Source organism: Myodes glareolus, chromosome 4 (assembly GCF_982192425.1).
Source record: "Myodes glareolus chromosome 4, mMyoGla1.1, whole genome shotgun sequence".
In the NCBI taxonomy this organism is placed as follows: Eukaryota; Metazoa; Chordata; class Mammalia; order Rodentia; family Cricetidae; genus Myodes; species Myodes glareolus.
This window is the reverse complement of record NC_142029.1, coordinates 1,335,540-1,357,767: the sequence shown is the minus strand read 5'-3', so window position 1 is coordinate 1,357,767 and position 22,228 is coordinate 1,335,540. Positions and strand designations below refer to the sequence as shown.

At 41.8% G+C, this 22,228-nt stretch overlaps 2 protein-coding genes across 3 annotated transcripts in view; one reads left to right on the top strand and one right to left on the bottom strand.

Annotated features, from left to right (window-relative positions):
• Positions 1–1,277: 1,277 nt before the first annotated feature.
• On the bottom strand, positions 1,278–4,169 carry Kiaa1143 (KIAA1143 ortholog). Its single transcript, XM_048423295.2, has 3 exons — positions 3,995–4,169; positions 2,459–2,603; positions 1,278–1,770 (listed from the first exon to the last, which is right to left on the bottom strand). Exons 1-3 carry the CDS (start codon positions 4,100–4,102, stop codon positions 1,556–1,558), a joined length of 468 nt encoding a protein of 155 aa, XP_048279252.1. The 5' UTR covers positions 4,103–4,169; the 3' UTR covers positions 1,278–1,555.
• A 46-nt stretch (positions 4,170–4,215) lies between these two features.
• Positions 4,216–22,228, top strand: part of Kif15 (kinesin family member 15) — a 56,845-nt gene continuing 38,832 nt past the window's right edge. For both annotated transcript variants that reach the window (XM_048423294.3, XM_048423293.3), the window contains exons 1-5: positions 4,216–4,329; positions 12,175–12,217; positions 12,681–12,864; positions 16,248–16,324; positions 18,778–18,815. In XM_048423294.3, the coding sequence (XP_048279251.3) occupies positions 4,311–4,329; positions 12,175–12,217; positions 12,681–12,864; positions 16,248–16,324; positions 18,778–18,815 (361 nt within the window). In that variant the 5' untranslated portion in view covers positions 4,216–4,310. The remainder of the gene's footprint in view (positions 4,330–12,174; positions 12,218–12,680; positions 12,865–16,247; positions 16,325–18,777; positions 18,816–22,228) is intronic.

Genomic DNA, 22,228 nt, shown 5'->3' with positions numbered 1-22,228 from the left:
AAAACCAGTGGAGCTGTTTGTTTCATGAAAAGATGATATTTTTTAAAAGGGTAGAACTATACTGTGTTACTAAATTTTTTTCTGTATGTTTTCTTGACTATTTAAGAATAAATTAGTTGTGGGAAGGCAGCACACTCCTTTAACCCCAGCACTTTGGAGGCAAAATCAGTTGGATCTTTGAGTTCCAAACCAGCCCGATCTAAAGAGTGACAGCCAGGGCTATAATACGTAGGGAAACCATGTCTCAAAAAACAAAACAAAAAAGTTTCTACAGAAAACTTGTTAACAAAATGTTAAATTTTGCAACAATCACTCCTTGTCCTAAACACCTTTAAATAGTTGCAGTTTGTAGGTTTCCTCGTATGAATATTGAAGACATCATGAATTCCCACGCCAATGTTACTTGGGGCCATACACCTCTCTGTATCTTTCTAATTTTTGTGTATGTGCTGCCCAAGAAAGCACTTACCTTCTTTCTAGAGACAGTGTCTCGCTGTGTAACCCTGGCTTGCCTAGAACTCACTACATAGACCAGGTGGGCCTTGAGATTCCTCATGTGCTGGGTTATAGGTTATTACACCTGGCTTGGGAAATATGTGCCTTATTTCAACTAGGCACATATCCATGCCTTCATCTAAAGTAGGGTTTACTAATGAAAAAGTTACAAAAAAGGCTCATATATTTGAGTGCTCAATCATCAGGAAATAACTTGAAAGGATTACAAAGATTAGGAGATATGGCTTTATTGGAGGAAGTGTGTCACTGGGGGTGGGTTTTAAGGTTTCAAAAGCCCATGCCAGTGGGCCGTGGTGTAGCACACCTTTAATCTCAGCGTTTGGGAGGCAGAGGCAGGCAGATCTCTGAGTCTGAGGCCAGCTTGGTCTTTGTTCCAGGACAGTCAGAGCTACTCAGAGAAACCCTGTTTCAAAAAACAAAATAAAGCCCATGCCAGTCTGTCTCTCAGTGTGGTCATGTTTCCCACCCCTACCCCACCACCCCTTGTGGTTCAGGATGTACCTTCAGGTACTTCTTCAGCGTCATGCCTGTCTTGCCACCATGCTTCCTGCCAGGATGACTAAGCTCAAACTGCAAGCAAGCCCCCAATTAAATGCTTTCTTTTATAACAGTTGCCTTGGGTATGGTGTCTCTTTACATCAGCAGCACAGTGATTAAGACATCTATTTATTATAACATACTTTATGAGCTATTGATGCTAGATTTTTAAAATATGCAACAAAATTCTAACACTGTAATTGTAAGAAGCAGGACACAGAACATATACGACAATCTCAGTTTTATTTAAAAATATAATTTACATATATACATACCCACACGTGGGAGGTAATAAAATGTTAGCAGTAGTGAATGTCTAGCATTTCCAGCAAAGGGGCATTATTGGATGGGTTTTATTTCAAGTTTGTCTTCTGTATTTTTGAAGCTTTCTGTAATGAACCTGAAGTACTTGGGGAAAATGTCACTTTAAGATATAGGAAAATTAATGTTTTAAAAAATACCTCATTGCTTTTAAAGGAAACCAAGTCCACAATGTTTATACTTACTCATTTTCATCTTCATTGTCAAAAGAAAGGAGACTACTGTTTCTTACTTGCTTTTGTGAGTTCTTTCTAACTGAACTCTGCCTATCTACATCATCTTCATTTGTTTTCTTTTTCTTGGAGCTTGCTGTTAAACCCGAACACTTTTCATCTGAGGAACGCTTAACTGGTTTTCGATACATGATTCTTCCATCAGCTGGAGGTGGCTCTTCATCTGTGACAGAAAAGAAAAGAAAAGCTAGAGAAGTTTCTTCTCATTATTTAGCTGTTAACCAAGAGTCAATTGGCAAGAAAGTCATACATTGTACTTAAGAAGAAAGCCATACATTGTACTTAAGTACGTCCTTGACGAAATTCAGTCTGCTCTACTGCTTCTGGTTATACCATAACCAACACAAGCCACCACTCAATAAAACCTCACTAACATGTCCCATAATTTTAGTCCCCAGCTGATGACAGTAAAGATGAAGGTGACACCTGAACTTAGGGTCTCGTATGCTAAGAAGGTGCTCTACCACCGAGCTGTTTTCCAGGTCATCAGGTTGTATTCTGAAATGTGTTTGGAACCACAATATTTCTCCCTAAAACAATGTAACAGCTATTTAGGAACAATATAAGTGTACTACATAACATACTACACTTCAGCACTAATTAATTACACAAATCTTTGCTCACTGGTTGACCCATTTTGTTAAATGGCTACTTTAAACAGTACACCAAGGAAGGGTCATTTATTGTCTTTATGTCACTGGTGGGGAACTTGCACAAGGTTACACATCTGGCACCATAGCCAATGCTTGAAACAAAGGCCACATTCTTCAAGCAAATCATTCTATTCAATTAAAAAACAAAACAAAACCCTACTTTATGCTCCTTAAAAACAGATAACTTTTGGACATTACCTGCTTTGGCAGCTTTTATTTCTGCTTTAATTTTCATGACTTCTTCAGCTGTTAGGTCTCCCTTTTTTAAAACCACTACTTGAGGCTGCTCATCTTCTTTGTCACTGCGGTCCCCATCATCATCTGGGAGCTGAGGCTGGATTTTCTACAGAAAATCAAATGTAATGTGTAGGTTGCTGACCTTTAACATAACCACAGCCACTGTGACAACAATTATTAAAGTGAAATGGGTGTCCGTGAAACGAATATAAAATGAATTAACTCCAAAGAGCCTAACTTACCACACAGAACATAGGTCTACCTGCCGGTCACCCTGGCATGCCCAGTGGCACTCACTTCCATCTAGACCACTCAAGGGAGTACCGAACTAGTCTGGTTCTTTGTTTCTAATCAATATTTTTCATTTCTGTCTTGTCTGAATTTGACAAAAGACAAAACACCAAAAACACACAACTCTGCCTCTAACTTCTGTAATTTCTCAAGCAGTACCCTGAACTCATTGTACACATGTAATAAATGTAATATTTTGTCAGCCAAATCATATTTTTCAAAAGCTAGGCACCATATATTTTTAAACTAAAAAAGTCTTTGTATAATACACTGACATAAATATAGTATCGTCTCATTTTTTTTTCTTTTTCTTTTTCATTTTTTTTGGTTTTCTCGAGAAAAGGTTTCTCTGTAACTTTGGTGCCTGTTCTGGAACTCACTCTGTAGACCAGGCTGTCCTCGAACTCACAGAGATCCTCCTGCCTCTGCCTCCCGAGTGCTGGGATTAAAGGCCCATTCGCCACCACCACCCGCCTCATCTCATTTTTCAAATTACTGCCCAGTACTTCATTTTGTAATGTGGAACACACTGCGTGAGTTGGCCTTAGACTACTGCAATACTTTATCCTAGGTCACGTTCACACCCTCCAAACTCTAAACTTGAGTACTTAACAGTCCGTGACTATCTCCGCTCCTCTGCCTCCTTTGTCTCTCAAATTGTGTCTAGGACACGACGCTGTTCCACGCCAACCCTTACTTATGTTGCCTTCAAGACTAAAGAGCCTCTAGAAGACAACCGCACGTGTGACGTGTGCATAGCTACTAGGCAACAACGTGTTTACGGTCGTTTTTGGATAAACTCCATTGATGAGTACTGTTTCATCGCCCTATCCTGAGACATGCAGCCTGGAAAACAGCAGGGATTCTGCTTCTAATCCTGGATGGTTCCCCAAAAGACTCCAGATTCGAATCATTTAGACAAGTGGCCTCCCTTTCCTTCTCTGAAAAAGGGGACGATGCTGTCAATCATCTTGCTCACGTGAAGTGAGATTCGGAAGAGAGAAAGAAAAGGACGGGGAAGCCGTCTTAAGTTACTGAGGGCTAGGTCATCTCCAAAAACAGCACTCTGAGCAAGAGACCAGACCTGGGGTCCGAGGCCCGGCTGGCTAGGTCAGGTCGCGCGAGTGGGGGGGAGGGGGTGAACCAGAGGAGCCGGAAGTGGCGTGGGCACGCGGGTCCGACGCGGCTCGACTCCGGCTGGCTCACCTTGGTCTCGACGGTGGGCCCCTCCTGGTAGCCGACTCGCTCCTTGAAGCGGGACAGGAAGGCGGGCTCGGCGGGCCGCACGTACGACACCAGGTTCCGCTTGCTCATGGCGGCTCCGACGGAAAGCACCCACTCCAGCCGGCAGGGCAGAGGCGCCGTCGCCCGCGCACACTTCTCACGTCGGCGCACGCTTTACGTCACCAACCACGACCCCTCGGGGGCGTGGCGCGTGGGCGGCGCCAAATTCAAATCCGTGGCCATCTTGGCGGGAGGATCCTAGCGGCCACGGCGGTCGCGAATCCGCGCGGAGGTCGCCATGGCCCCGGGCTGCAAAGGTAAGTCGTGAGCCTGCCTCGTGAGCTCATGGCCGCTGGCAAACCCCGGTGTCAGCGGACGGCAGCTCCTAGGGCGCCCCGCTAGAGGCTCGGCGGCGCGCACGGAGGGGAACCCGAGTTCCACGCAGAGCTCAGGCGTCCGGGTTCAGCCCCTGCACATCCTCGCGCCCTTCCCAGCGCTGCACACCCTGCTGTGTCCCTACTGGCTTCTTCTTGTGTCAGTGTCCTGAGGGCGGACCCTTGTGCTCTCCACCTGCTGCTTGCTTGCTTCCACGTTTCCGACTTTCTCGAAGGAAAGGGAATTGCGTTCCCTTCGGTGGCCCGCCCTCAGGAGGGATTTTTAAAGCGAATTGCAACCCATCTGTTTACAATAGTTCCCACTTCATCCGCCAAGACTTCGTGAATTCATGAATCCAGAATTGCATCATGACACAGAACCCTATTTATAGACAACTGTTCTCTGTAAATCTAGTATACTCAGAGATAAGCTGATAATAATATACAGCAATTGTGATAATATACAATAGTAAGTTATGTGAAAGGGTTTCTTAGAGCCGTCTTTTCTTTTGAAATGAGAGGCATGGTGAGAGAAATGCTACAGTGTGACAGAGTTAGTTTCCAAAAGACACTTGCACGCAAGCATTGTCAGTTAGCTAGTTGCTTTCATAACGGAAGGCTGAGACTATTAGGAGAGCGGTATATATAGTGTGGCCAAGACCCTGGCTAAAGGGAGTTGTGTATCAGGACGTGCTACTGAGAATGGGCTGTTTAAGGCCAGTCTTCATATTGAGAGCTTGTCTCGAGATAAACAAATAAAAGACGATTTGTTTAGTTCTGAATTTTCTAGTTAGTGGTTTTGGACTCTAGATGGTGGCTGGAATAAAAACCATGGAAAAGGGACCTGCAGTTTATGGGTAGACCGATACACATTCTCAATCTCTTTTTATTCGGAAGAGACTGATTTAATCCCCCACCTCCACTGTATGTAAGTGCCACTTCTTGTGTTGCAGAATTCTGTAAGCTGTCTTTTTTAAATTCTTTATTTTTACTTATGGTGTATGTGTCAAGGTGCCTGCCCTTGGGAGGGTGGTTGGAGATCACGAGCTGGCGTTCTGAGTTGTCGTAAACTGCTGTGTATGGGTGCTGCCATCTGTTTTTGAAGGCTGATTTTAAGATTTGAGAGTGGAATGAGGAGATGCTTGAGAAAATTGTGAAATTGTACGTTTGAATTTTACAATAGTGTTCATGTTTGTACCTCTTTGTCAATTGTAATTATTTCCCTCTAAGTCTATTACACCGTTATCTGAACAATTCAGTGTGACTCTTTTTCTCAGCTTAAAGCAGTCTTTTCCTCTGCCACTTTCGGTATTAAGGGAATTTAAGCATACGAATGTTACGGATCTTAAATGCTCATCCTATTTTCTGTATCATCACAGTATTTATTATAATCCTTTTTAAAAATAGGTATCACATAAACCAGACTGGTCTTAAGATTTCTGTGAAGCCAGGGATGGTCTTGAATAGAATAGAATAGAATTCTATTCCATAGAATAGAATAGAGCTGTCCCTGTAGTCAGTAACCACCTCAGCCTCACCAGTATTCTGCTTCTTATCTCCACTCAGCAGTTTTATCTATTCTTGAAGCTCATGTGGTTGGTACATACGTTCTTTCTTCTTGTAATGACTCTTGTGAAATTTTGTGCCTGTGAGCATCCTTGGTAGGCAGCGGCAGCTAGGTCTTTTTCATTGCTCTCTGGTATTCTGTTAGGTAAGCATATTACAATTTGTTCTGTTTTTGATGGGGTTTCTCTTTCTCTCTCTCTTTGAACTTGGGTTTCTAGGTCGAATTAACATGAATAAAATATCTGTGAATAGTCTTTAACATGTTTTTAGGCAGACACATCGATGACCTCAAAATTGAAAAAATTTACAGTAAATGTATCCAGAGAATGGTGACCTGATAAGGCTATATACTTCAGTTAGGAATCATGCATAGCTGCCTACTTCTCTACAGTTTGTTGCGATCTCTCCGCATTGTTTTAGCTGTTTGATGCTTGCTGTAGACACTGGGCTGGCCTGTAGCTCAGAGCTCCTCCTGCCTCTGCCTCTGGAGTGCTGGGATTTAAGGTGTGCACCCCTGGCCTCCTCCCTGAAATTCTTCATTTTATCTCATTGTTCAGGTAGCTTTGCTTTTGGGGATGGACTGGGGACGGGTAAGAATTTTCTTTTGGGATCCACTTAACTTACTGAAAACTTGCCTGTTGATGTCTGGGTACTTAAGGAGATCTCTGGAAAGCCAGAGCTTGCTCTCTTTATGAACTTCTCCAGTTTTTTGTCCCACAGAGTCTAACTGCATTTACTTTCCCAAACCAAACCATTTCTCCTCAGCTCAGCTAGTTCAGCAAGCTCTACTTGGATTCTCCTGCCTGCACTGTGGCTTGTGATCCAAGGCTCGCTGTCTTTGTTTCCTCCTCTCAGGATCTCTTTTCTATGCCGCCTGTTGTCCAGTGTCTCAGAACTTGCTGCAGATTTTTTTTTGTTCAGTTTTCTGGTCACTTAAAACAAGTACATTGCATCCTTGCTACTCCGTCATGGCTGACAGATTGGAAGGCTGTGTTCTGTTCATAAGGATAAGCCAAAGCAGGAACTCAGAGTTCAGCTTTTGAAACATGAAAGCCTTCCTTTTGTGTCCTGGTCTGTCTTCCTTTTCACTTTTGCTCCAGGTACAAAAGTGCTGTTTGTCACCAGCGTTTGAGAGAACTGTGTACAGAAGTGTGGTGGGTTGGTCGTCTTGTCTGTTTCCTGCTTCACAGGTGTTGATTTGAGGGATAATCTTCAGAAATAAAGTTCTGTGATAACCTTTTGCTTTCAGTTCATGTATGCGTGGAACTTATTATTGTTCTGGTCTCATTCATTCAGAGATAGTTATTGTGTGTTACTGTGGATCTACTTTACAAGGTGGAAGAATAATATGTGTTATGATAGTAATAACAACAACAGTTTCTTTGAAGCTGAACAGAGCCAAGAAAAGTGTGGAAATTTTGTCTGTGTTGTGGTCTGACATTCAATGGAGTCAGGTGTTGGTCTGACAGGTGATGGGAGAGGTGGCATTCACCTTCAGCTGGTTGGAATGGATCATAGAGTGTGTGTGTCCACATGCTCCCCGCCCTCCATGTGCTCTAGAAAGAGAGGCCCCTGAGAAGAGTAGACTGACTGGAAGGTTGTGTGCTTTTTTTGAGTGGGGGAAGTAAATGGTAGTGGTGTGTTTTGCAGTTGTTTGTGATTTTCTCAGATTGTATTCTTCAATATTTATCTGTGAGTTTCATTCTTTAATAACCAATAAAAGAAATTGCAATATCCGACACCTTGTGTAGGGAGCCATTTATAGACCGAGTTTATCATCAGGACCACTGGTCACCTCTGTCCCACCAGCCTGCTCCCAAATAATCACACAGAGACTCATTATTAATTATAAATGCTTGACTGATAGCTTAGTCTTATTACTAACTAGCTCTTACATTTTAAATTAACCCATTTCTGTTCCTTTACTTACTGTGATGTGGCTCATAGCTTGTTACCCTCATTTTGTACACATCCTGCTTCCTTGCATCTGGTTGGCGACTCCCGAGACTCTACCCTTCTTCCCAGCATTTTCTCTGCCCCCGAAAATTCTGCCTAGCTTTCAGCCAGTCAGCTCTTTATTAACCAGTGAGAGTAATACATGTTTACACTGTATAAAATGATAGCTCCACAGCAGAAAGGGAAGTGTGTGATAAAATGCACAAGTGGGGCCAGTTAAGAAACTGGCCTTCTGTGTCTTTGGGCTCCACATCTGCATAGAATATGCATAGAATTCTTTTCTTGTCATTCTTTAAACAGTACAACTATATACCTGATATCGTTTATACTCTGTTAGGTATTACAGGAATCTAGAGATCTTTTAAAATATGTAAGAAGATGTATATAGCTTATATGGAGTAACAATCATTTTATATAAAGGACTTAAACATCCATAGATTTGTTTTGTATCTGGGGTCCTGGAGTAAATTTGTTGCCAACAAAGGAAGATTATATATGCTATTACATAGCGTGATTGTGGGATGCCTTATTTAGGTTATATTTGAGGGCTGGAAAGATGACTTATTGGGTTAAGGCACTTACCATGAAGTCTGACCACCTGAGTTCCATGCTCAGAACCCATGTGATAGAAACAAGAACTGACTTCTGTAACTTGACCCTACACACACGATAGATAGATGATGGATAGATAGATAGATAGATAGATAGGTAGGTAGGTAGGTAGATAGATAGATAGATTAGATAGTTAGATAGATAGAATTTTAAAATTAAAATTAATGGATTAAAATTTTAAAAATTATGTGTATGGATGTTTTGTCTTCATGTGTGTATGTGCATCATGTGTGTGAAGGGCCCATGGAGGCTAGGAGTGAGTACTGGATCCCTTGGTAGTGTAGGTATAGACAGCTGTCGTCTGTCATGCAGGTGCTGGGTATTGATCCGAGATCCTCTAGAAGAGCAGCCAGTGCGCTTAGCCACTGTGCCGTCTCTCCAGCCCTTAATGTTAAAAAAAATTAAAGGTTTTATTTGAAAAAACACAGGAAGAATTTGAAGAAGCATAGTAAGAAGGCATCACAGCAAGAACAAAAGCACTAAAATAAAGTGTGTTTGAGAACTGACCGGAGCTGATTTACTGAGGTGGAGAGGTGGGCGGCAGAGCAAGGTGACGCCCCCAGAACAAGTCAGTCACAGAGGTGACTGTAAGGACTTTGCCTTCCTCTCTGCAGAAGATGGAATGCTGCCCCAAGCTTTGTTCAGTTTGGAGCTTTGGAGATAGATTTTTTTTCCTGTGTAGCCCAGGCTGGCCTCAAGTTTGTGAGTCTCCTGCCCCAGCCCTCTGGGTGCGAGGCTAGAGAAACGACTTGCTATAGCTCATGTGCTTGTTGACATTTTCTATTTTTTGCTATAATTTAAACTTAGAGGAAAAACTTCAGAATAGCACAAGTTCCTGAGGGTATAACTACAAATTAAATGTTGATTTTTTTTTTTAAGGACAAGATCTGAGATATGAGTTTGGTATTTGTTATAACCGGTTTAAGCCCCTAGTAGATTTACTCATTTGCTCTTTCCAGAAAAGCTGCCTGCAGTTTAGCTGATCTCTTGAGTCTTTTTTTCTTTAACCACAATACCTAGAATTAAATTTCTCTATGCTCTGTTAGAGATGGAATCAGCTTCTTTGAGAAGCTGTGAAGTGTGGCCTGTTTATGATGGTCTATCATCTGTTTGTGATGGTCTATCATCTGTTTGTGATGGTCTATCAATCTGTCTTTTTCTCTGCCTAAGCAGTAGAGGTGGGGATAGGGTAAATGACAGTCTTGTCTCAGTGATGTGTTCTTTCTGGTTGTGGGAGGGAACAATAAACAGCCTAGGGTCTTGGAGAGTTTGCTTTCTTAGTATGAAACCACTGGGGAAAGGGCGAGCAAGACACTCATTCTAATGTGCTGTGTTCAGGCAGGGGTGGGGTCCTGTGTTCATGAACGAGAAGTACTCCCCCCTTCTCTCTACTATATTTGCCTTGGACGTAGTCTCAGGAATGGCTAGCTAGCTAGAAACCAAATGAGAAATTCCAGTATCTTGCTTCCTGGGAAGGAATTCCTCCTGTTGGGAACTGCAGAGGGAGGGATGCTGAGTTTTTGGGTGCTGTAGGGAAGTTCACACCTATATTAGCTATAAGAGAAGGGGGCTATTTTGGTTCAAATGACACACTCACCTTTCTGACTGAATTTTAAAGTTTTCTTGAGTAGATGTTTCTTGTTTGCTCTTTGCCTTCAGAGATGTTTCTAGATGTGTTACTCCCTATCCCAAATTTCATCAGTTTGTCAAGACTGTGGGTCAATGAAGTTCATTCTCACACTGTCAACTTTCTTATTTTACCCTTCTTTGACCTCTTCAAAACAAAACAAAAACCAGACTCATTCTGCCAGCTAGGTTAACATGACAGTTGATAGGACTAAGGGAGTAAAAGAAGGAGGGAGACTTACAGTAACCTACATAAAAGATAATTGTTTATTCCCCAGTGATGGCAATAGATTTTGACAGATTGGAGATGTAGAGTGAGAAAGAGTGGAGTTGTTTTTAGGGCCAGAGCAGGGGCCTCTGGCCAACCTAACTGGGCTAATCGTGGCCACCAGTCTCTAGTGTGCCAATTAAATAAGCATATAAGAGTGAAAAGCTAAGGACCTTGTAGGAAAGAAGACCAAAGAGGTTTGGTGACTCCCAGTCCATGTTTGGGGTCCTGACATGAAGTTTAGGTTTAAATAGACCAGGTCAAGGGCATAAGATTTCCATTCCTCACTGACCCATCACTGTCTGGGTTCTAACTGCCCTACAGGCTGTCCTGACAGTCAGAATTCGGGAATCTCTTCTCAGGAGGCAATTGCCTCCCCTTGTCTGGCATCATGGCTTCAGCTTTTCCCTTTTCCCAGCATGAGACCCTTTAGAGAACGCTGGGGAAGTGTTAGTTCATTGTCTGAAGGATAGGTAACCATGGTTACAGAGCAAGTGGGATTCTGTGGTTTAAGACCTGAGAAACTAGAAAGAGTTGTCATTTGCTGAGATGACGCAGAGTTACCGGGAGCTTAGGTCCACATCTTCTGCCTCAGTTTTCCTGTCTTCCAAAAGAAATTAGGAAACAGAAATTGCTAAGGAAATTGATATATTTACAATTTGGCTAAGATAGGTATTATAAAGGAGGAGACCCTAATTTCCTCTCCATTGTGCCTTCGCAATGTTAAAATTTGTCACTGTGAGACCAAGATTGGAAGAGAATGTAGATTCAGCTGTGAGACAGTTTCATGGATCCTTTCCTGGTGGAGTGGACTGGGATCTCAGGTCACTCTCTTGTCTGACTTCCCACTTTGAACAGACTGTCTCCATTTTTACAACATGGCGGCACAAGTGTCTCTAGTGTGTTTAGATGTGTTACTCCCCTATCCCAAATTTCATCAGTTTTGTCAAGACTGTGGGTCATGAGCATGGGCTCATGATCACTGCCGCTTGTTTGCAATGGTGGAGAGAGCTCAGTTTTGGACACATTAAATCTGAAACATTGAGTCACTGTCTCTAATTAATTATTAATTTGAAAATCATCAATGTATACCTAACATTTAAACTCATGAGACTGGATATGGTTACCAGTATAATGGACTGGGATAGAATGGGGAGGAGAAATGAGGCCAAGATTTGGATGCGGATATAAGGGATCTGAGAAAGTCAAGGAGTATCAATAACTGAAGAGATTTCCATAATGAATTTTTTGTCCTTTGTTGGTCACCCAGCCTAGGCTTTGCAGTTAGTATATAAATGCAGTTATAATTACCTTTAATGATTTTGTTAAAAAATGGCATATAACCATTTTTATACAGGTGGTAAAGAATTTACCCAGTTCACAAAAGCATACAGAGAAGTTCTTTAGATACGCTGTAAGAAGACAGCACATCAGTTTCCTCGGCCAGATTTTGAGGGGAGACCAGGGCAGAGAGAGGGCAGAAGTTTTATCGTAGTTGAGGAGAAAGCTACTTAGTCTCAGGAACCATTTGTGTAGGGTCCAGACTGGGATAGATAGGCAGGCTTCTCACTGTCTCTTTAGCTCGGAAAGTTTAAAGTGTGGATCATTTTTATTAGAACTTAGGCACCATGCTGTCTATACAAGACATGTTAAGTTATGGAGGTCAGGCCTCAAGGAGTTGTGGCCTAATTCCTGAGGTAAGAGTTTCAGTTTTATTCTTGTGCTTTTATCCTTACAGATCTCTTATCTTCTTTTTCTAGCTGAGTTACGAAATGGGACAAATTCTCATTCCACCCAGCCAAGGTAAGAAAAAGTCTTGCTGGTAAGAAAAATGAAGTATATAGTAGATAACTGTGTAGTATGTTCAGAGAGGCATATTTAGCTTGTCTTCAGCCAGCTGGAAGTAGAGGACAGTTGCATACTTCCCAATGTTTCCCTTCCAGTTTCCCTGCAAAAATATGGAGTGAATGACCTGATAATTCCTTGGGAAGGCTTATTAGTAGGTACTAGTAAGAGGGCAATAGCAGGAAAGCAATGCTGAGCTCCTTGAAGTAGCTGCCTTTGATTTTATTTTCTGTAATGGTTTGTGAGGGTATCTGCAAAGGGTGTGAGTTATGTGAAAATTTTAAAGGAGTAAATTTCTATGGCGTAGGCCTAAGACTTGGACTCATTATAGTAATGTGACAGGCAATTTGAGATTCAGTTATTTATTTATAGTCTCCTTTCCCCCGCAAACTTACCTGTTACATTTTGTTTTGGTCTTTAGTAATGAAGGTGATGCCATCAAAGTTTTTGTGAGAATTCGTCCTCCTGCAGAAGGCCCAGGACCTTCAGATGGAGAGCACAGCTTATGCCTGTCTGTGCTCTCCCCAACTACGCTCCGGCTGCACTCCAACCCAGACCCCAAGACCTTTGTGTTTGATTATGTTGCAGGCATGGATGCCACTCAGGTAGTGGTCGTTGGAAACTTACCCTTTCACTAGGAATATATGAGGCTTTGTTTGTTGGAATTCAATTCCTGATCACTTTTTAGTTGTGTAGATTTCAGATAAGAAAGCTAAAACTTTCATAAATATTTTTAATCTAGTTTTGTTAAGCAGTTGTCTTCTTTATTCTTCAAGCTTTGTCCAAGAATCAGACAAAGCTGTTTTATGTTTCTTTTTATAATACTGATGAAGATAAATGAAGATTTCAGAGCCACTTAAACAATCCCCAAATACAGCTGACTTTCTAGTTTAAGGGTTTAAGATGACTGTGGACTTCTGAAGATGACTCCATGTATGAAATCACTGCCTCAAAGGTAACACTAGCTGAGTTCAAACCCCAGAACCCACATAAAGAAGATACTGTTATGGGAGAAGCTGCTTTGCTTTACCTTCCTTCCATTCATCCTTTTTTTTTTCCTTCTCCCCTTTGAGACAGGGTTTCTCAGCGTAGTCCTGGCTGTCCTGGAACTCACTCAGTAGACCAGACTGGCCTTGAACTCACAGAGATCCGCCACCTCTGCCTCTGGAGTACTGGTATTAAAGGCCTGTGCCACTACCACACTTTGATAACTGCTTTTCTAATTAAATCCAATTTAATTAAAATCTAATACCACTGTCTAACAGAACTTTCTGCAGTGGTGGAAGTGTTCAATATTTGACCTGCTACAGTAACTTCTGCCATGTGGTGAATTAAAGTTAATTAAAACTAAATAAAATTTAAAATTTGATTACTTGCATACATTAGCCATTCATGTCTCTTAAACATTTGAAATATGGCTAGTATGTTAGATGATTCAGGTTAGTCACATGCAGCTAATGGTTACTGTGTCAGACATCACAGGTCTTTATTTTTTTGTTTTGAGATAGGGTCTTGTGTATCTCACACGAGTCTGGAGCACACTGTGTAGCAAAGATGACCTTAGACTTCAGATCTGGTGGCCGCCAGCTCCTGAGTGCTGGGATTACAGACATGTACCATGATGCCGGGTGTGTGTGGTGCTGGGATTTTGCAGGCATGAACTGTGATGCCTGGTGTGTGTGGTGCTGGGATTGCAGGCGTGTTCCGTGTTTCCTGGTGTTTGTGGTGCTGGGATTGCAGGCATGTACCATGATGCCTAGTGTGTGTGGTGCTGGGATTGCACGTGTGTACCATGATGCCTGGTGTGTGTGGTGCTGGGGCAAGCACTCTGCTGAATGAATCAAGTCTCCAGGCCCTCATAGGTCTTTATTATACACTTGACATTTGTTTGCTTATTTGTAAAATATTTAGGTCTTTTTTAAAAATTTATGATTTATTTATCTTTATTTTATGTGCATTGGTATGAAGGTGTCAGATCCCCTGGAACTGGATTTTCAGACAGTTGTGAGCTGCCATGTGGGTGCTGGGAATTGAACCTGGGTCCTCTGGAAGAGCAGTCAGTGCTCTTAACCACTGAGCCATTTCTCCAGCCCTTAGGTCTTTTTTTTTTTTCAGCTTGGGAACTGACAGTCAATGCAAATATAACATGAGCTACACTATAATTTAAAATATCTTAGTGACACAGTGGGCAGACAAGAAACAGACAACATTAATTATTAATGGTATATTACTTAAGTAAATGTGTCCAAAATACCACTTCAATATGTAATTAATGTAGCTATTATTAAAAGATTTTCCTGGCCACGCGGTGGTAGCTCATGCCTTTAATTCCAACAGCACTTGGGAGGCAGAGGCAGGCAGATCTCTTGAGTTCAAGGCCAGCCTGGTCTACAGAGTGAGTTACCAGAGAAACCCTGTCTCAAAAGAGCAAAGGTATTTCCCATTTGAAGAGCATCTCCTATGTATTTCACACCTATACAACATGTCTGTTTGGATTAGTAACCTACATCAGGCTTTCAGTAGCCACACATAGCTTATGGACAGTGTAGGTTTAGGAAATCTTGCATTGTTGATAAACTGCATCTACCTATAAGTAAAAATAAAATAAAAATACTTTTAGTACAAACTAATGACAAAATAAGTGAAGAAAATATAGAACTGTGAATTTTGTACTAACAGAATAATATTTGTATGTAATATGTAAAATTTGATACATGCATTTAAAATGTTTTTCTTATATGTATTGAGTATTTTACCTGCATGTATGTACATATGTATGTGTTGTGTGCACATGCCTGATGTCCTTGGAGGTCAAAAGAGGGTGTCAGATACCCTGGAACTGGAGTTATGGATGATTGTGACCCACCATGTGCATTCTGGGTATCAAACATAGGTCCTATACAAAAGCAATGCGTGCTCTTAACTGAGCCAACTCTCCATTTTATGTGTATAGGTATTTTGCCTGCATATATGTCTGTGCACCACATGTGTGTCCAGTGCCTTCTGCGACTAGAACTAGAGTTACTGTGGCTATGGGTCCGCCATGTGAGCACTGAGAATCAAAGTAGTGTCCTCTGGAAGAGCAGCCTGTAGTTCTCCTAATTACTGAGCTGTGTCTCCAGTCACCTGCGAGTTTTTTCCCCTGGGACAGGGTCTTACTGTGTAACTCTGGCTGTCCTGGAATTCACTATGCAGTCCAAGCTGGCCTTGCACTCTGCCTCCCAGTTGCTGGGTTTAAAGGTCTTTATTACTATGCCCTGCTTGCTTCTTCTTCTTCTTCTTTTTTTTTTTTAAGAAAATTTTCTTTTTTACTAAAAAAACTGAAATGATTGGGAGATAGTGGAATCACTAAAGTACGAAGGACCCAAGTTTCATCCTGTGATCCCATGTATGAACAAAGACAGATTTGGTGGTCTACACTTGTAATCCAAGTGGTGGGAAGGCAGAAATGTGGATCACTGGGACTCAGTGGTCAGCCTGACTAGTCTACTTGTTGAGTTGACTTTGTCTCAAAATTAAACAAAAAACTACAGTGGGCAGCACCCGAGGAGCAACAGCCACAGTGTCATGTGCACCCCAACGTATGCATGCACACATCTGTACATAAATATGTATGTAAACCCAAAGAATTGAAATGCATTTGTAAATAATATCAACACTTTAAAAATAGCAAAACTGTGTTATAGAAATTGATAAGGCTGAAACCATAAAGTTGAGACACTGTGTTAGGTTTCTCTGAACCTTTCCCTGGTCGCGTTGCTCCAAAGCAGTAGATGCACTTTCAATCTATGACTGTATTGGAGATTAATGGACCTAACAATATCAATAGTTCTACCTTTTATCATCTTTTGTGGTTTACCCATTTTTCCTAAGTAGATGCAACCATCAAGTAATCATAGGCCTTAAAGTCCAAGCAGTCAGTTTTTATAACATGAGACATAGATTAGAAGTGTTTTTATTTAACATGTTTGGTGCTTATTATTTGTAGGAGTCTGTGTTCTCAACAGTGGCCAAAAGCATTGTGGCGTCTTGCATGAGCGGTTATAATGGGACCATCTTTGCATAGTAAGTTGTTGTCTGTCTACATATAAAGGTATGATAGTGCTTGTAGTAGTTCCTTCTTGTTGCTGCATTAATAAGTCACCCCAAACTAGTGGCATAAAATTACTGATTTATTTTACTTAAGTCAAAAGTTCCACATGGATCTTACTGGGCTAAGATTAAGCTGTTACTGGAGCTTCATTCCTCCAGGCAGCTGTACAGAATATTTTTCCCTTTCCCAGCTTAGAGACCATTCAGCTTATGTGGCTCAGAGCCACTGCAGTGCAGTGACTCTTTCTGACTTTTGTCTGTCCCTGACAAAGGCTCTGGATTTGTAGAGGTGCCTGTTGTAGGTCAGCCAGACCAGGGTGATCAAGGTGAGTGGGTTGAGCTCTGTCTTTTGGAGAGAAGAATGATATTTGAAATTTTTCTGAAAGAAAGGTTTGTCTGTTTTCTTTATTCGTCCATTTATATGATCTATAGTCATGTATATTTGTATTACACTTTGGGTTGTACTCCTGTGCTATAGTCTTTATGTTGCTCATCTTGCTCCATCCTTGGTCACTAGGAGCATTTTGAAGTTTCTGTACCCCCTGACATATTCTGTCCTGTGAGTTTTGAGCACGTTTCTTGCTTTATCACGCTACCTGACTTTCTAAGCGCTTATATTTTCCCTAAACCCGTTCTAGAACCATTAAGACCCTGGTTCCTTTTGTTGGAACATAGTAATGAGAAACCAAGATCTGGCCCCTGAGATGTATTTATTGCTATTGGACAGTGACTGCTTTGAGGCTTTCTCAGCAGACAGGGCTAGGAAATATATGTACGTACCCTTGTGTCAGCAGAGAGATATGGAATTGTTTCTGTATCATCTGCTCATGTAGATATCATGCTAAACATGAGTTTATACTGATGTCTGGCTCTAACCCAGTAACCACTGGGTTTATTCGAGTCTTTCTTTCTTGTTTACCACCCTTGCCGTTGGTAATAAACCTTTTCCTGTCTGTCATCCCTTTACTAACCTATTCAACCTTAGGATACATGTAAAATAGTTTCAGAATTAATAGGTATCACTGTGAGAAACCTATTAGCTGTAAAGTGTTAATGTGCAATTCCCTTTCCGTGTGCCCTCCAGCACCATGAGAACCCGTCTGCAGGGAGAAGACCTTCAGATCTCCCAGCTCAGGGCTGTCTGGACCTGTTCTAAAGTACATGGTGTCTTCAGCAATAGGGAATGACCTTCCTTCTCTAGGAGGGTAACCAAGGGCAACAGCAATAGGTTGTGTCTTCTGGGAGTCTCTTGGACACCCCTGCCCAACAACTCAAAAGAGGGTTTCTCATGTCTGGTATTGGGGTTTTAGATTTTTGTTAGGTAATCTATTTATATATAAATTATATACATGGCATTTCGTGTATTGTAGTCTTTTTTTAAGTAAATAATTAATAGTATGATTCCTTATGGCTTTTTCAGACCTCCATATTGTTATTTTACATTCCTCCCTCCTTCTGTCTTTACCTCCATCCTGCCTCCTCAAAGAGCCTGCCCTATCCCATTTCCCGGGTCAGACCATTTGTAACCTGCTGTTTTCTTGCTCCCTAACCCCTGTCCTGGCAGTGGTCCTGTTTTATTTTCCTGGTTTCTGTAGACTGTGCACTCACTCACATAGACACGAGATAGAAAGCTATTCTCTCATGTCTTCCCATAGCAGCGAGAATTTTTCCATAGATTAATTTAAATGGTGAAATTCAAAATGACCTTGAGATAGCCACAGTTGCAACAGATTGCCTGTCTTCAGAACTGTTTTGGTTGGAGACTCTGGAGGCTGGCTTGCTTGCTTGTTTATTTTTGTGTTTGTTTATTTAGAGGAAGGGTCTCTCTATGCAGCTCTGGCTATCCTGGAACTTGACATATAGACCTTGAACTCAGAAAACTCTGCTTGCCTCTGCGTCCTGAGTACTGGGATTAAAGGCACACACCGTTATGTCCAGCTTTGTAGGAATATTTATGCTAAGATTCACTCATTAATATATTAATCAAATTCTCTTTTATATTTGTGGGTAGAACTTGGAGATAAACAAATGATTTATTGGTTGGGTGATCATTCAGATCTCAGATCTGCCTGCCTCTGCCTCATACTGGGATTAAAGGCATTTTTCGCCAGGTGCAGTCCTTAAACTTAATAGACATTTAAATGTCTTTTCCAGGCAGAGAACTTCAAAATTGCTACATTATTTAGCAAAAATTAGAAACAAAAGTCTGCTTGGTTCTGGTTGAATAACTTATGCTAGAAGATTCTGTGTCCATAGCATACTATTGTAGCTATTTATACAAAATGAGGTACAGTTAATGAAGGGAAAAGAAGGTTGCAGAGCAGTTTGGAAAGGATCATCCCATTCCATCTTAGTAGACCATACTAAATAGGAGGATAGTCGGAATTTTATGTGTGAAAATAACACATCAAACTTTTATCTTTCAGCGGGCAGACTGGCTCAGGGAAGACATTTACTATGATGGGTGAGTAAAGACCGGCGTCTGCTGCCAATGCACTTCCTGTGGTGACTACTTGGGGCGTGTTTTAGAGAAGGCATTATTTCTTTGTGTGATGTTGCTTTCGTAAAAATATGGATGTTTCCCATGTTTCTACCAGGTTGTGGATTCCTAGATAATCTATTTGTTAATCTTGATTATAGCTATGTTCCTTAGCTCAATGCTTGGCATAGACTAGGTATAGATTGGGTGCTAGACACAATTTTATGTGTGTGTGTGTCTATTCATATATATACATACATGTGTGTGTGTGTGTGTGTAAAATCATATACATATGTGTGTGTGTGTGTGTTTATCTGCATAAGCACTACCAAGGTCCAGATTCCCTGTTTGTGGCTCCTGACCCATCCCCTGATACTATGATTGTTATCTTCATTACGTTTGCTTGCTTTGGAGTGTCTACAGATGAGATTTTATAGAAAAATAATGTAAGATCACTCATGTATTTAATATTATTTTCCTACCTATTATGCATGTCTGCTCTCCTTCTCTCTCTTTCTCCTTCCCCTTCCTTCCTTCCTTCCTTCCTTCCTTCCTTCCCTCCCTCCCTCCCTCCCTCCCTCCTTTCTTTCCTTCTTTCTTTCTTTCGAGACAGAGTCTTATTGTGTAGCCCTAGTTATACTGGAACTCGCTCTATAGACCAGGCTTGCCATGAACTCACATTCATCTGCCTCTGCATCCTCTGGAGTGCTGGTATTTATAATATATGGCACCTTGCCTAGCTCCTCCTTTCTTTCCTTTCTGTGTGATTCCCTCCCTAGGGATCCCCCAACAGGATCTCATGTAGCCTAGACTGATCTCAGACTCACTGTGTAGCTATGGGTGAGGTTGAACTTCATCTTCCTGTCTCCAGCTCCCAAGCAAGAATCACAGGTGTGCCTTTTACACCCAGCCTGTATCCTTAAAGTACAGTTTACAAGGACCATTCACAAACTTATAAGTGCAGTACTACAAGACCTGTACAGGACAGTTATAAGGTTTTCATTACTTCTCTGTACCCTTTTGTGCATACCAGTGTTGAAGGAGGCCCAGCTGCTCAGCCCCGAAATTATCTCACAGAAACTTTACTAATTAAATCATTGCTTGGCCCATTAGTTCTAGCTTCTTATTGACTAACTCTTACATATTAATTTAACCCATTTCCATTAATCTGTGTATCGCCACGTGGCTGTGGCTTACCCAGTAAAGTTCCCAGCGTCTGTCTTCTGTGGGACTACATGACGTCTCTCACTCTGCCTTCTTTTTCCTAGCATTCAGTTTAGTTTTCCCTGCCTACCTAAGTTCTTCCCTATCAACAGACCAAGGTTGTTTTTTGTTCATTAATGATTATTACAGCATACAGAGGGGAATCACACATCATAACAGCCACCTGTTATGCCTAGAGCCTTTGGTCTCTAGGGTATACTTAACTAATATTTGTAATACGTTCTATATCATTTTGGTTTTCTGTTTGGTTGGTTTTTTTGTGTGGGTTTTTTTGTTGTTGGTTTTTTGTTTGTTTGTTTGTTTGTTTTTTGGTTTTTCAAGACAGGGTTTCTCTGTAGCTTTGGTGCCTGTCCTGGAACTCGCTCTTGTAGACCAGGCTGGTGTAACATTGTAACATGAGGGGGCCGGCTTGTTGGGGTTTCCGTCCCGCCTGGTACCCCACAGCCGGCAAACCCCAAAGAAAATAACACAGAGTCTACATTAGGTTATAAACTGATTGGTCCATTAGGTCAGGCTACTTATTAGCTCTTATAACTTATGTTACCCCTTTATCCTTATCTACATTAGCCATATGGCTTGGTACCTTTTTCAGCTGGGCAAGTTACATGCTGCCTCTTCAGTGGTCTGCGCAGGAGTGGCTGAGCAAGCTTTCTCCTCCCTAGCCTTATCCTATTCTCATTGCCCCGCCTCTACTTCCTGTCTGGTTGACCTGCCTCTACTTCCTGCCTGGCCAATCAGTGTTTTATTAAAATACATGATTAACAGAATACAGATAATTCTCCCACACCAGGCTGGTCTTGAACTCACGGAGATCTGCTTGCCTCTGCCTCCCAAGTGCTGGAATTAAAGGCGTGTGCCACCACCACCAGGCTCATTCTGGTTTTTTTGAGAGTGGGTTGCTGTTTACCCCAGGCAGCTGTGACCTTGCAGCGGTGTTTGCTTTCGTAGATCAGGCTGGCACCAAACACTTAGTGATCTACCTGAATGTGCTTCCTGAGTGCGTGGACTAAAGGTGTTTGCTACCACACTACCACCCCTTTCTGTCTGTCTATCTGTTTCTTTCTCTCTCTCTCTCTCTCTCTCTCTCTCTCTCTCTCTCTCTCTCTCTCTCTCTCAAACAAAAGGAAAGAAAATCAAACAAGCAAATAAGATCAATAAGACAAAATGCCCAAACAAAAAAATCCACAAACAAACAAACATGAAATTTGTTTTGTGTTAGCCAGCTACTCCTGGGCATAGGGCCTGCCCTGAAGAGTGGTGGATAGACCTGGTGATACTCCTTTGGAGAAAACTAATTTTCCCTTTGTCAGTGAGTATCAGTTGATAGGACTCTGTGTCAAGTTCTTCCTTCTCGTTGCTGGGACTTGGTTTGACTTGAATCTGCTAGACCTTTTCTAACTATAAATGATGCTAGAGTTGTCTGGGAAAACAAACTTTCATCTGGTTTAAGCATTCAACTCATTCTTTTGTTTTTTTTCTACTCAGGAATTATAGGTGGGCAAGGAGATGCTTTTCAGAGGGTGGTTGTTGGCAGTTTCTGTAGCTCTTTGCATTTTTCACCAGTGAGTGCTGGTATAGCAGGCAGGTCTGAAGAGGGACAGACAGTTCCAACTCAGCTGTTGCAGGATGTTGGGATTCCTTAGTCCTTGGCAGAAGTTGGTGTTGCAGCTTCCAAGTAGGCCTACATTATGAGATTCTTTAGTGCTTTACAGTTAACACGCAAGACTTCCTAAGGTATGATAATTTATTCCCACCTGCAAACAAGTAATCATCAGCTGAGTGCCCCTAATGCAATTCATTTCTTGTGTCATCTACTGGAGGTCTGTCCTGGATCCTGTAGGCTTAAGGCTCAATTGAGGTTGCCTCCTCTGAGGTGACCTCACTTGTGTTGAGGTGACAAAATCTAGCCAGGACAAGGAGCAAGCTGCCAACCATTTCTCCAGCCCTCTGGAGTTTTGGGAGCGTGGGGGGTGAAAATTGTTTTGGGAATGACTGTAAAGCATTAATTGGTGATCAATTTTACCTTCAGTGGTGAGGACCTGAGCCTGTGGTACCGCAGGCCTCCAGTCCCTCATCCTGTTGCTATGAAAGAGCTTTCTAAACGTTGCTTCATTAGCATCATGCAATTTTGAGTGGATTTGCTGTAAATAGTCTTTCTCCTTTGTTGCTCTAAA

Excerpts from the sequence above, each read along its gene's own strand:
- Kiaa1143 (XM_048423295.2), bottom strand. The coding sequence starts at position 4,102 with ATGAGCAAGCGGAACCTGGTGTCGTACGTGCGGCCCGCCGAGCCCGCC. Across the intron at positions 2,604-3,994 it reads GGCCCACCGTCGAGACCAAG|AAAATCCAGCCTCAGCTCCC; the intron begins GTGAGCCAGCCG and ends GATTTTCTGTAG. Across the intron at positions 1,771-2,458 it reads AATAAAAGCTGCCAAAGCAG|ATGAAGAGCCACCTCCAGCT; the intron begins GTAATGTCCAAA and ends TTTCTGTCACAG.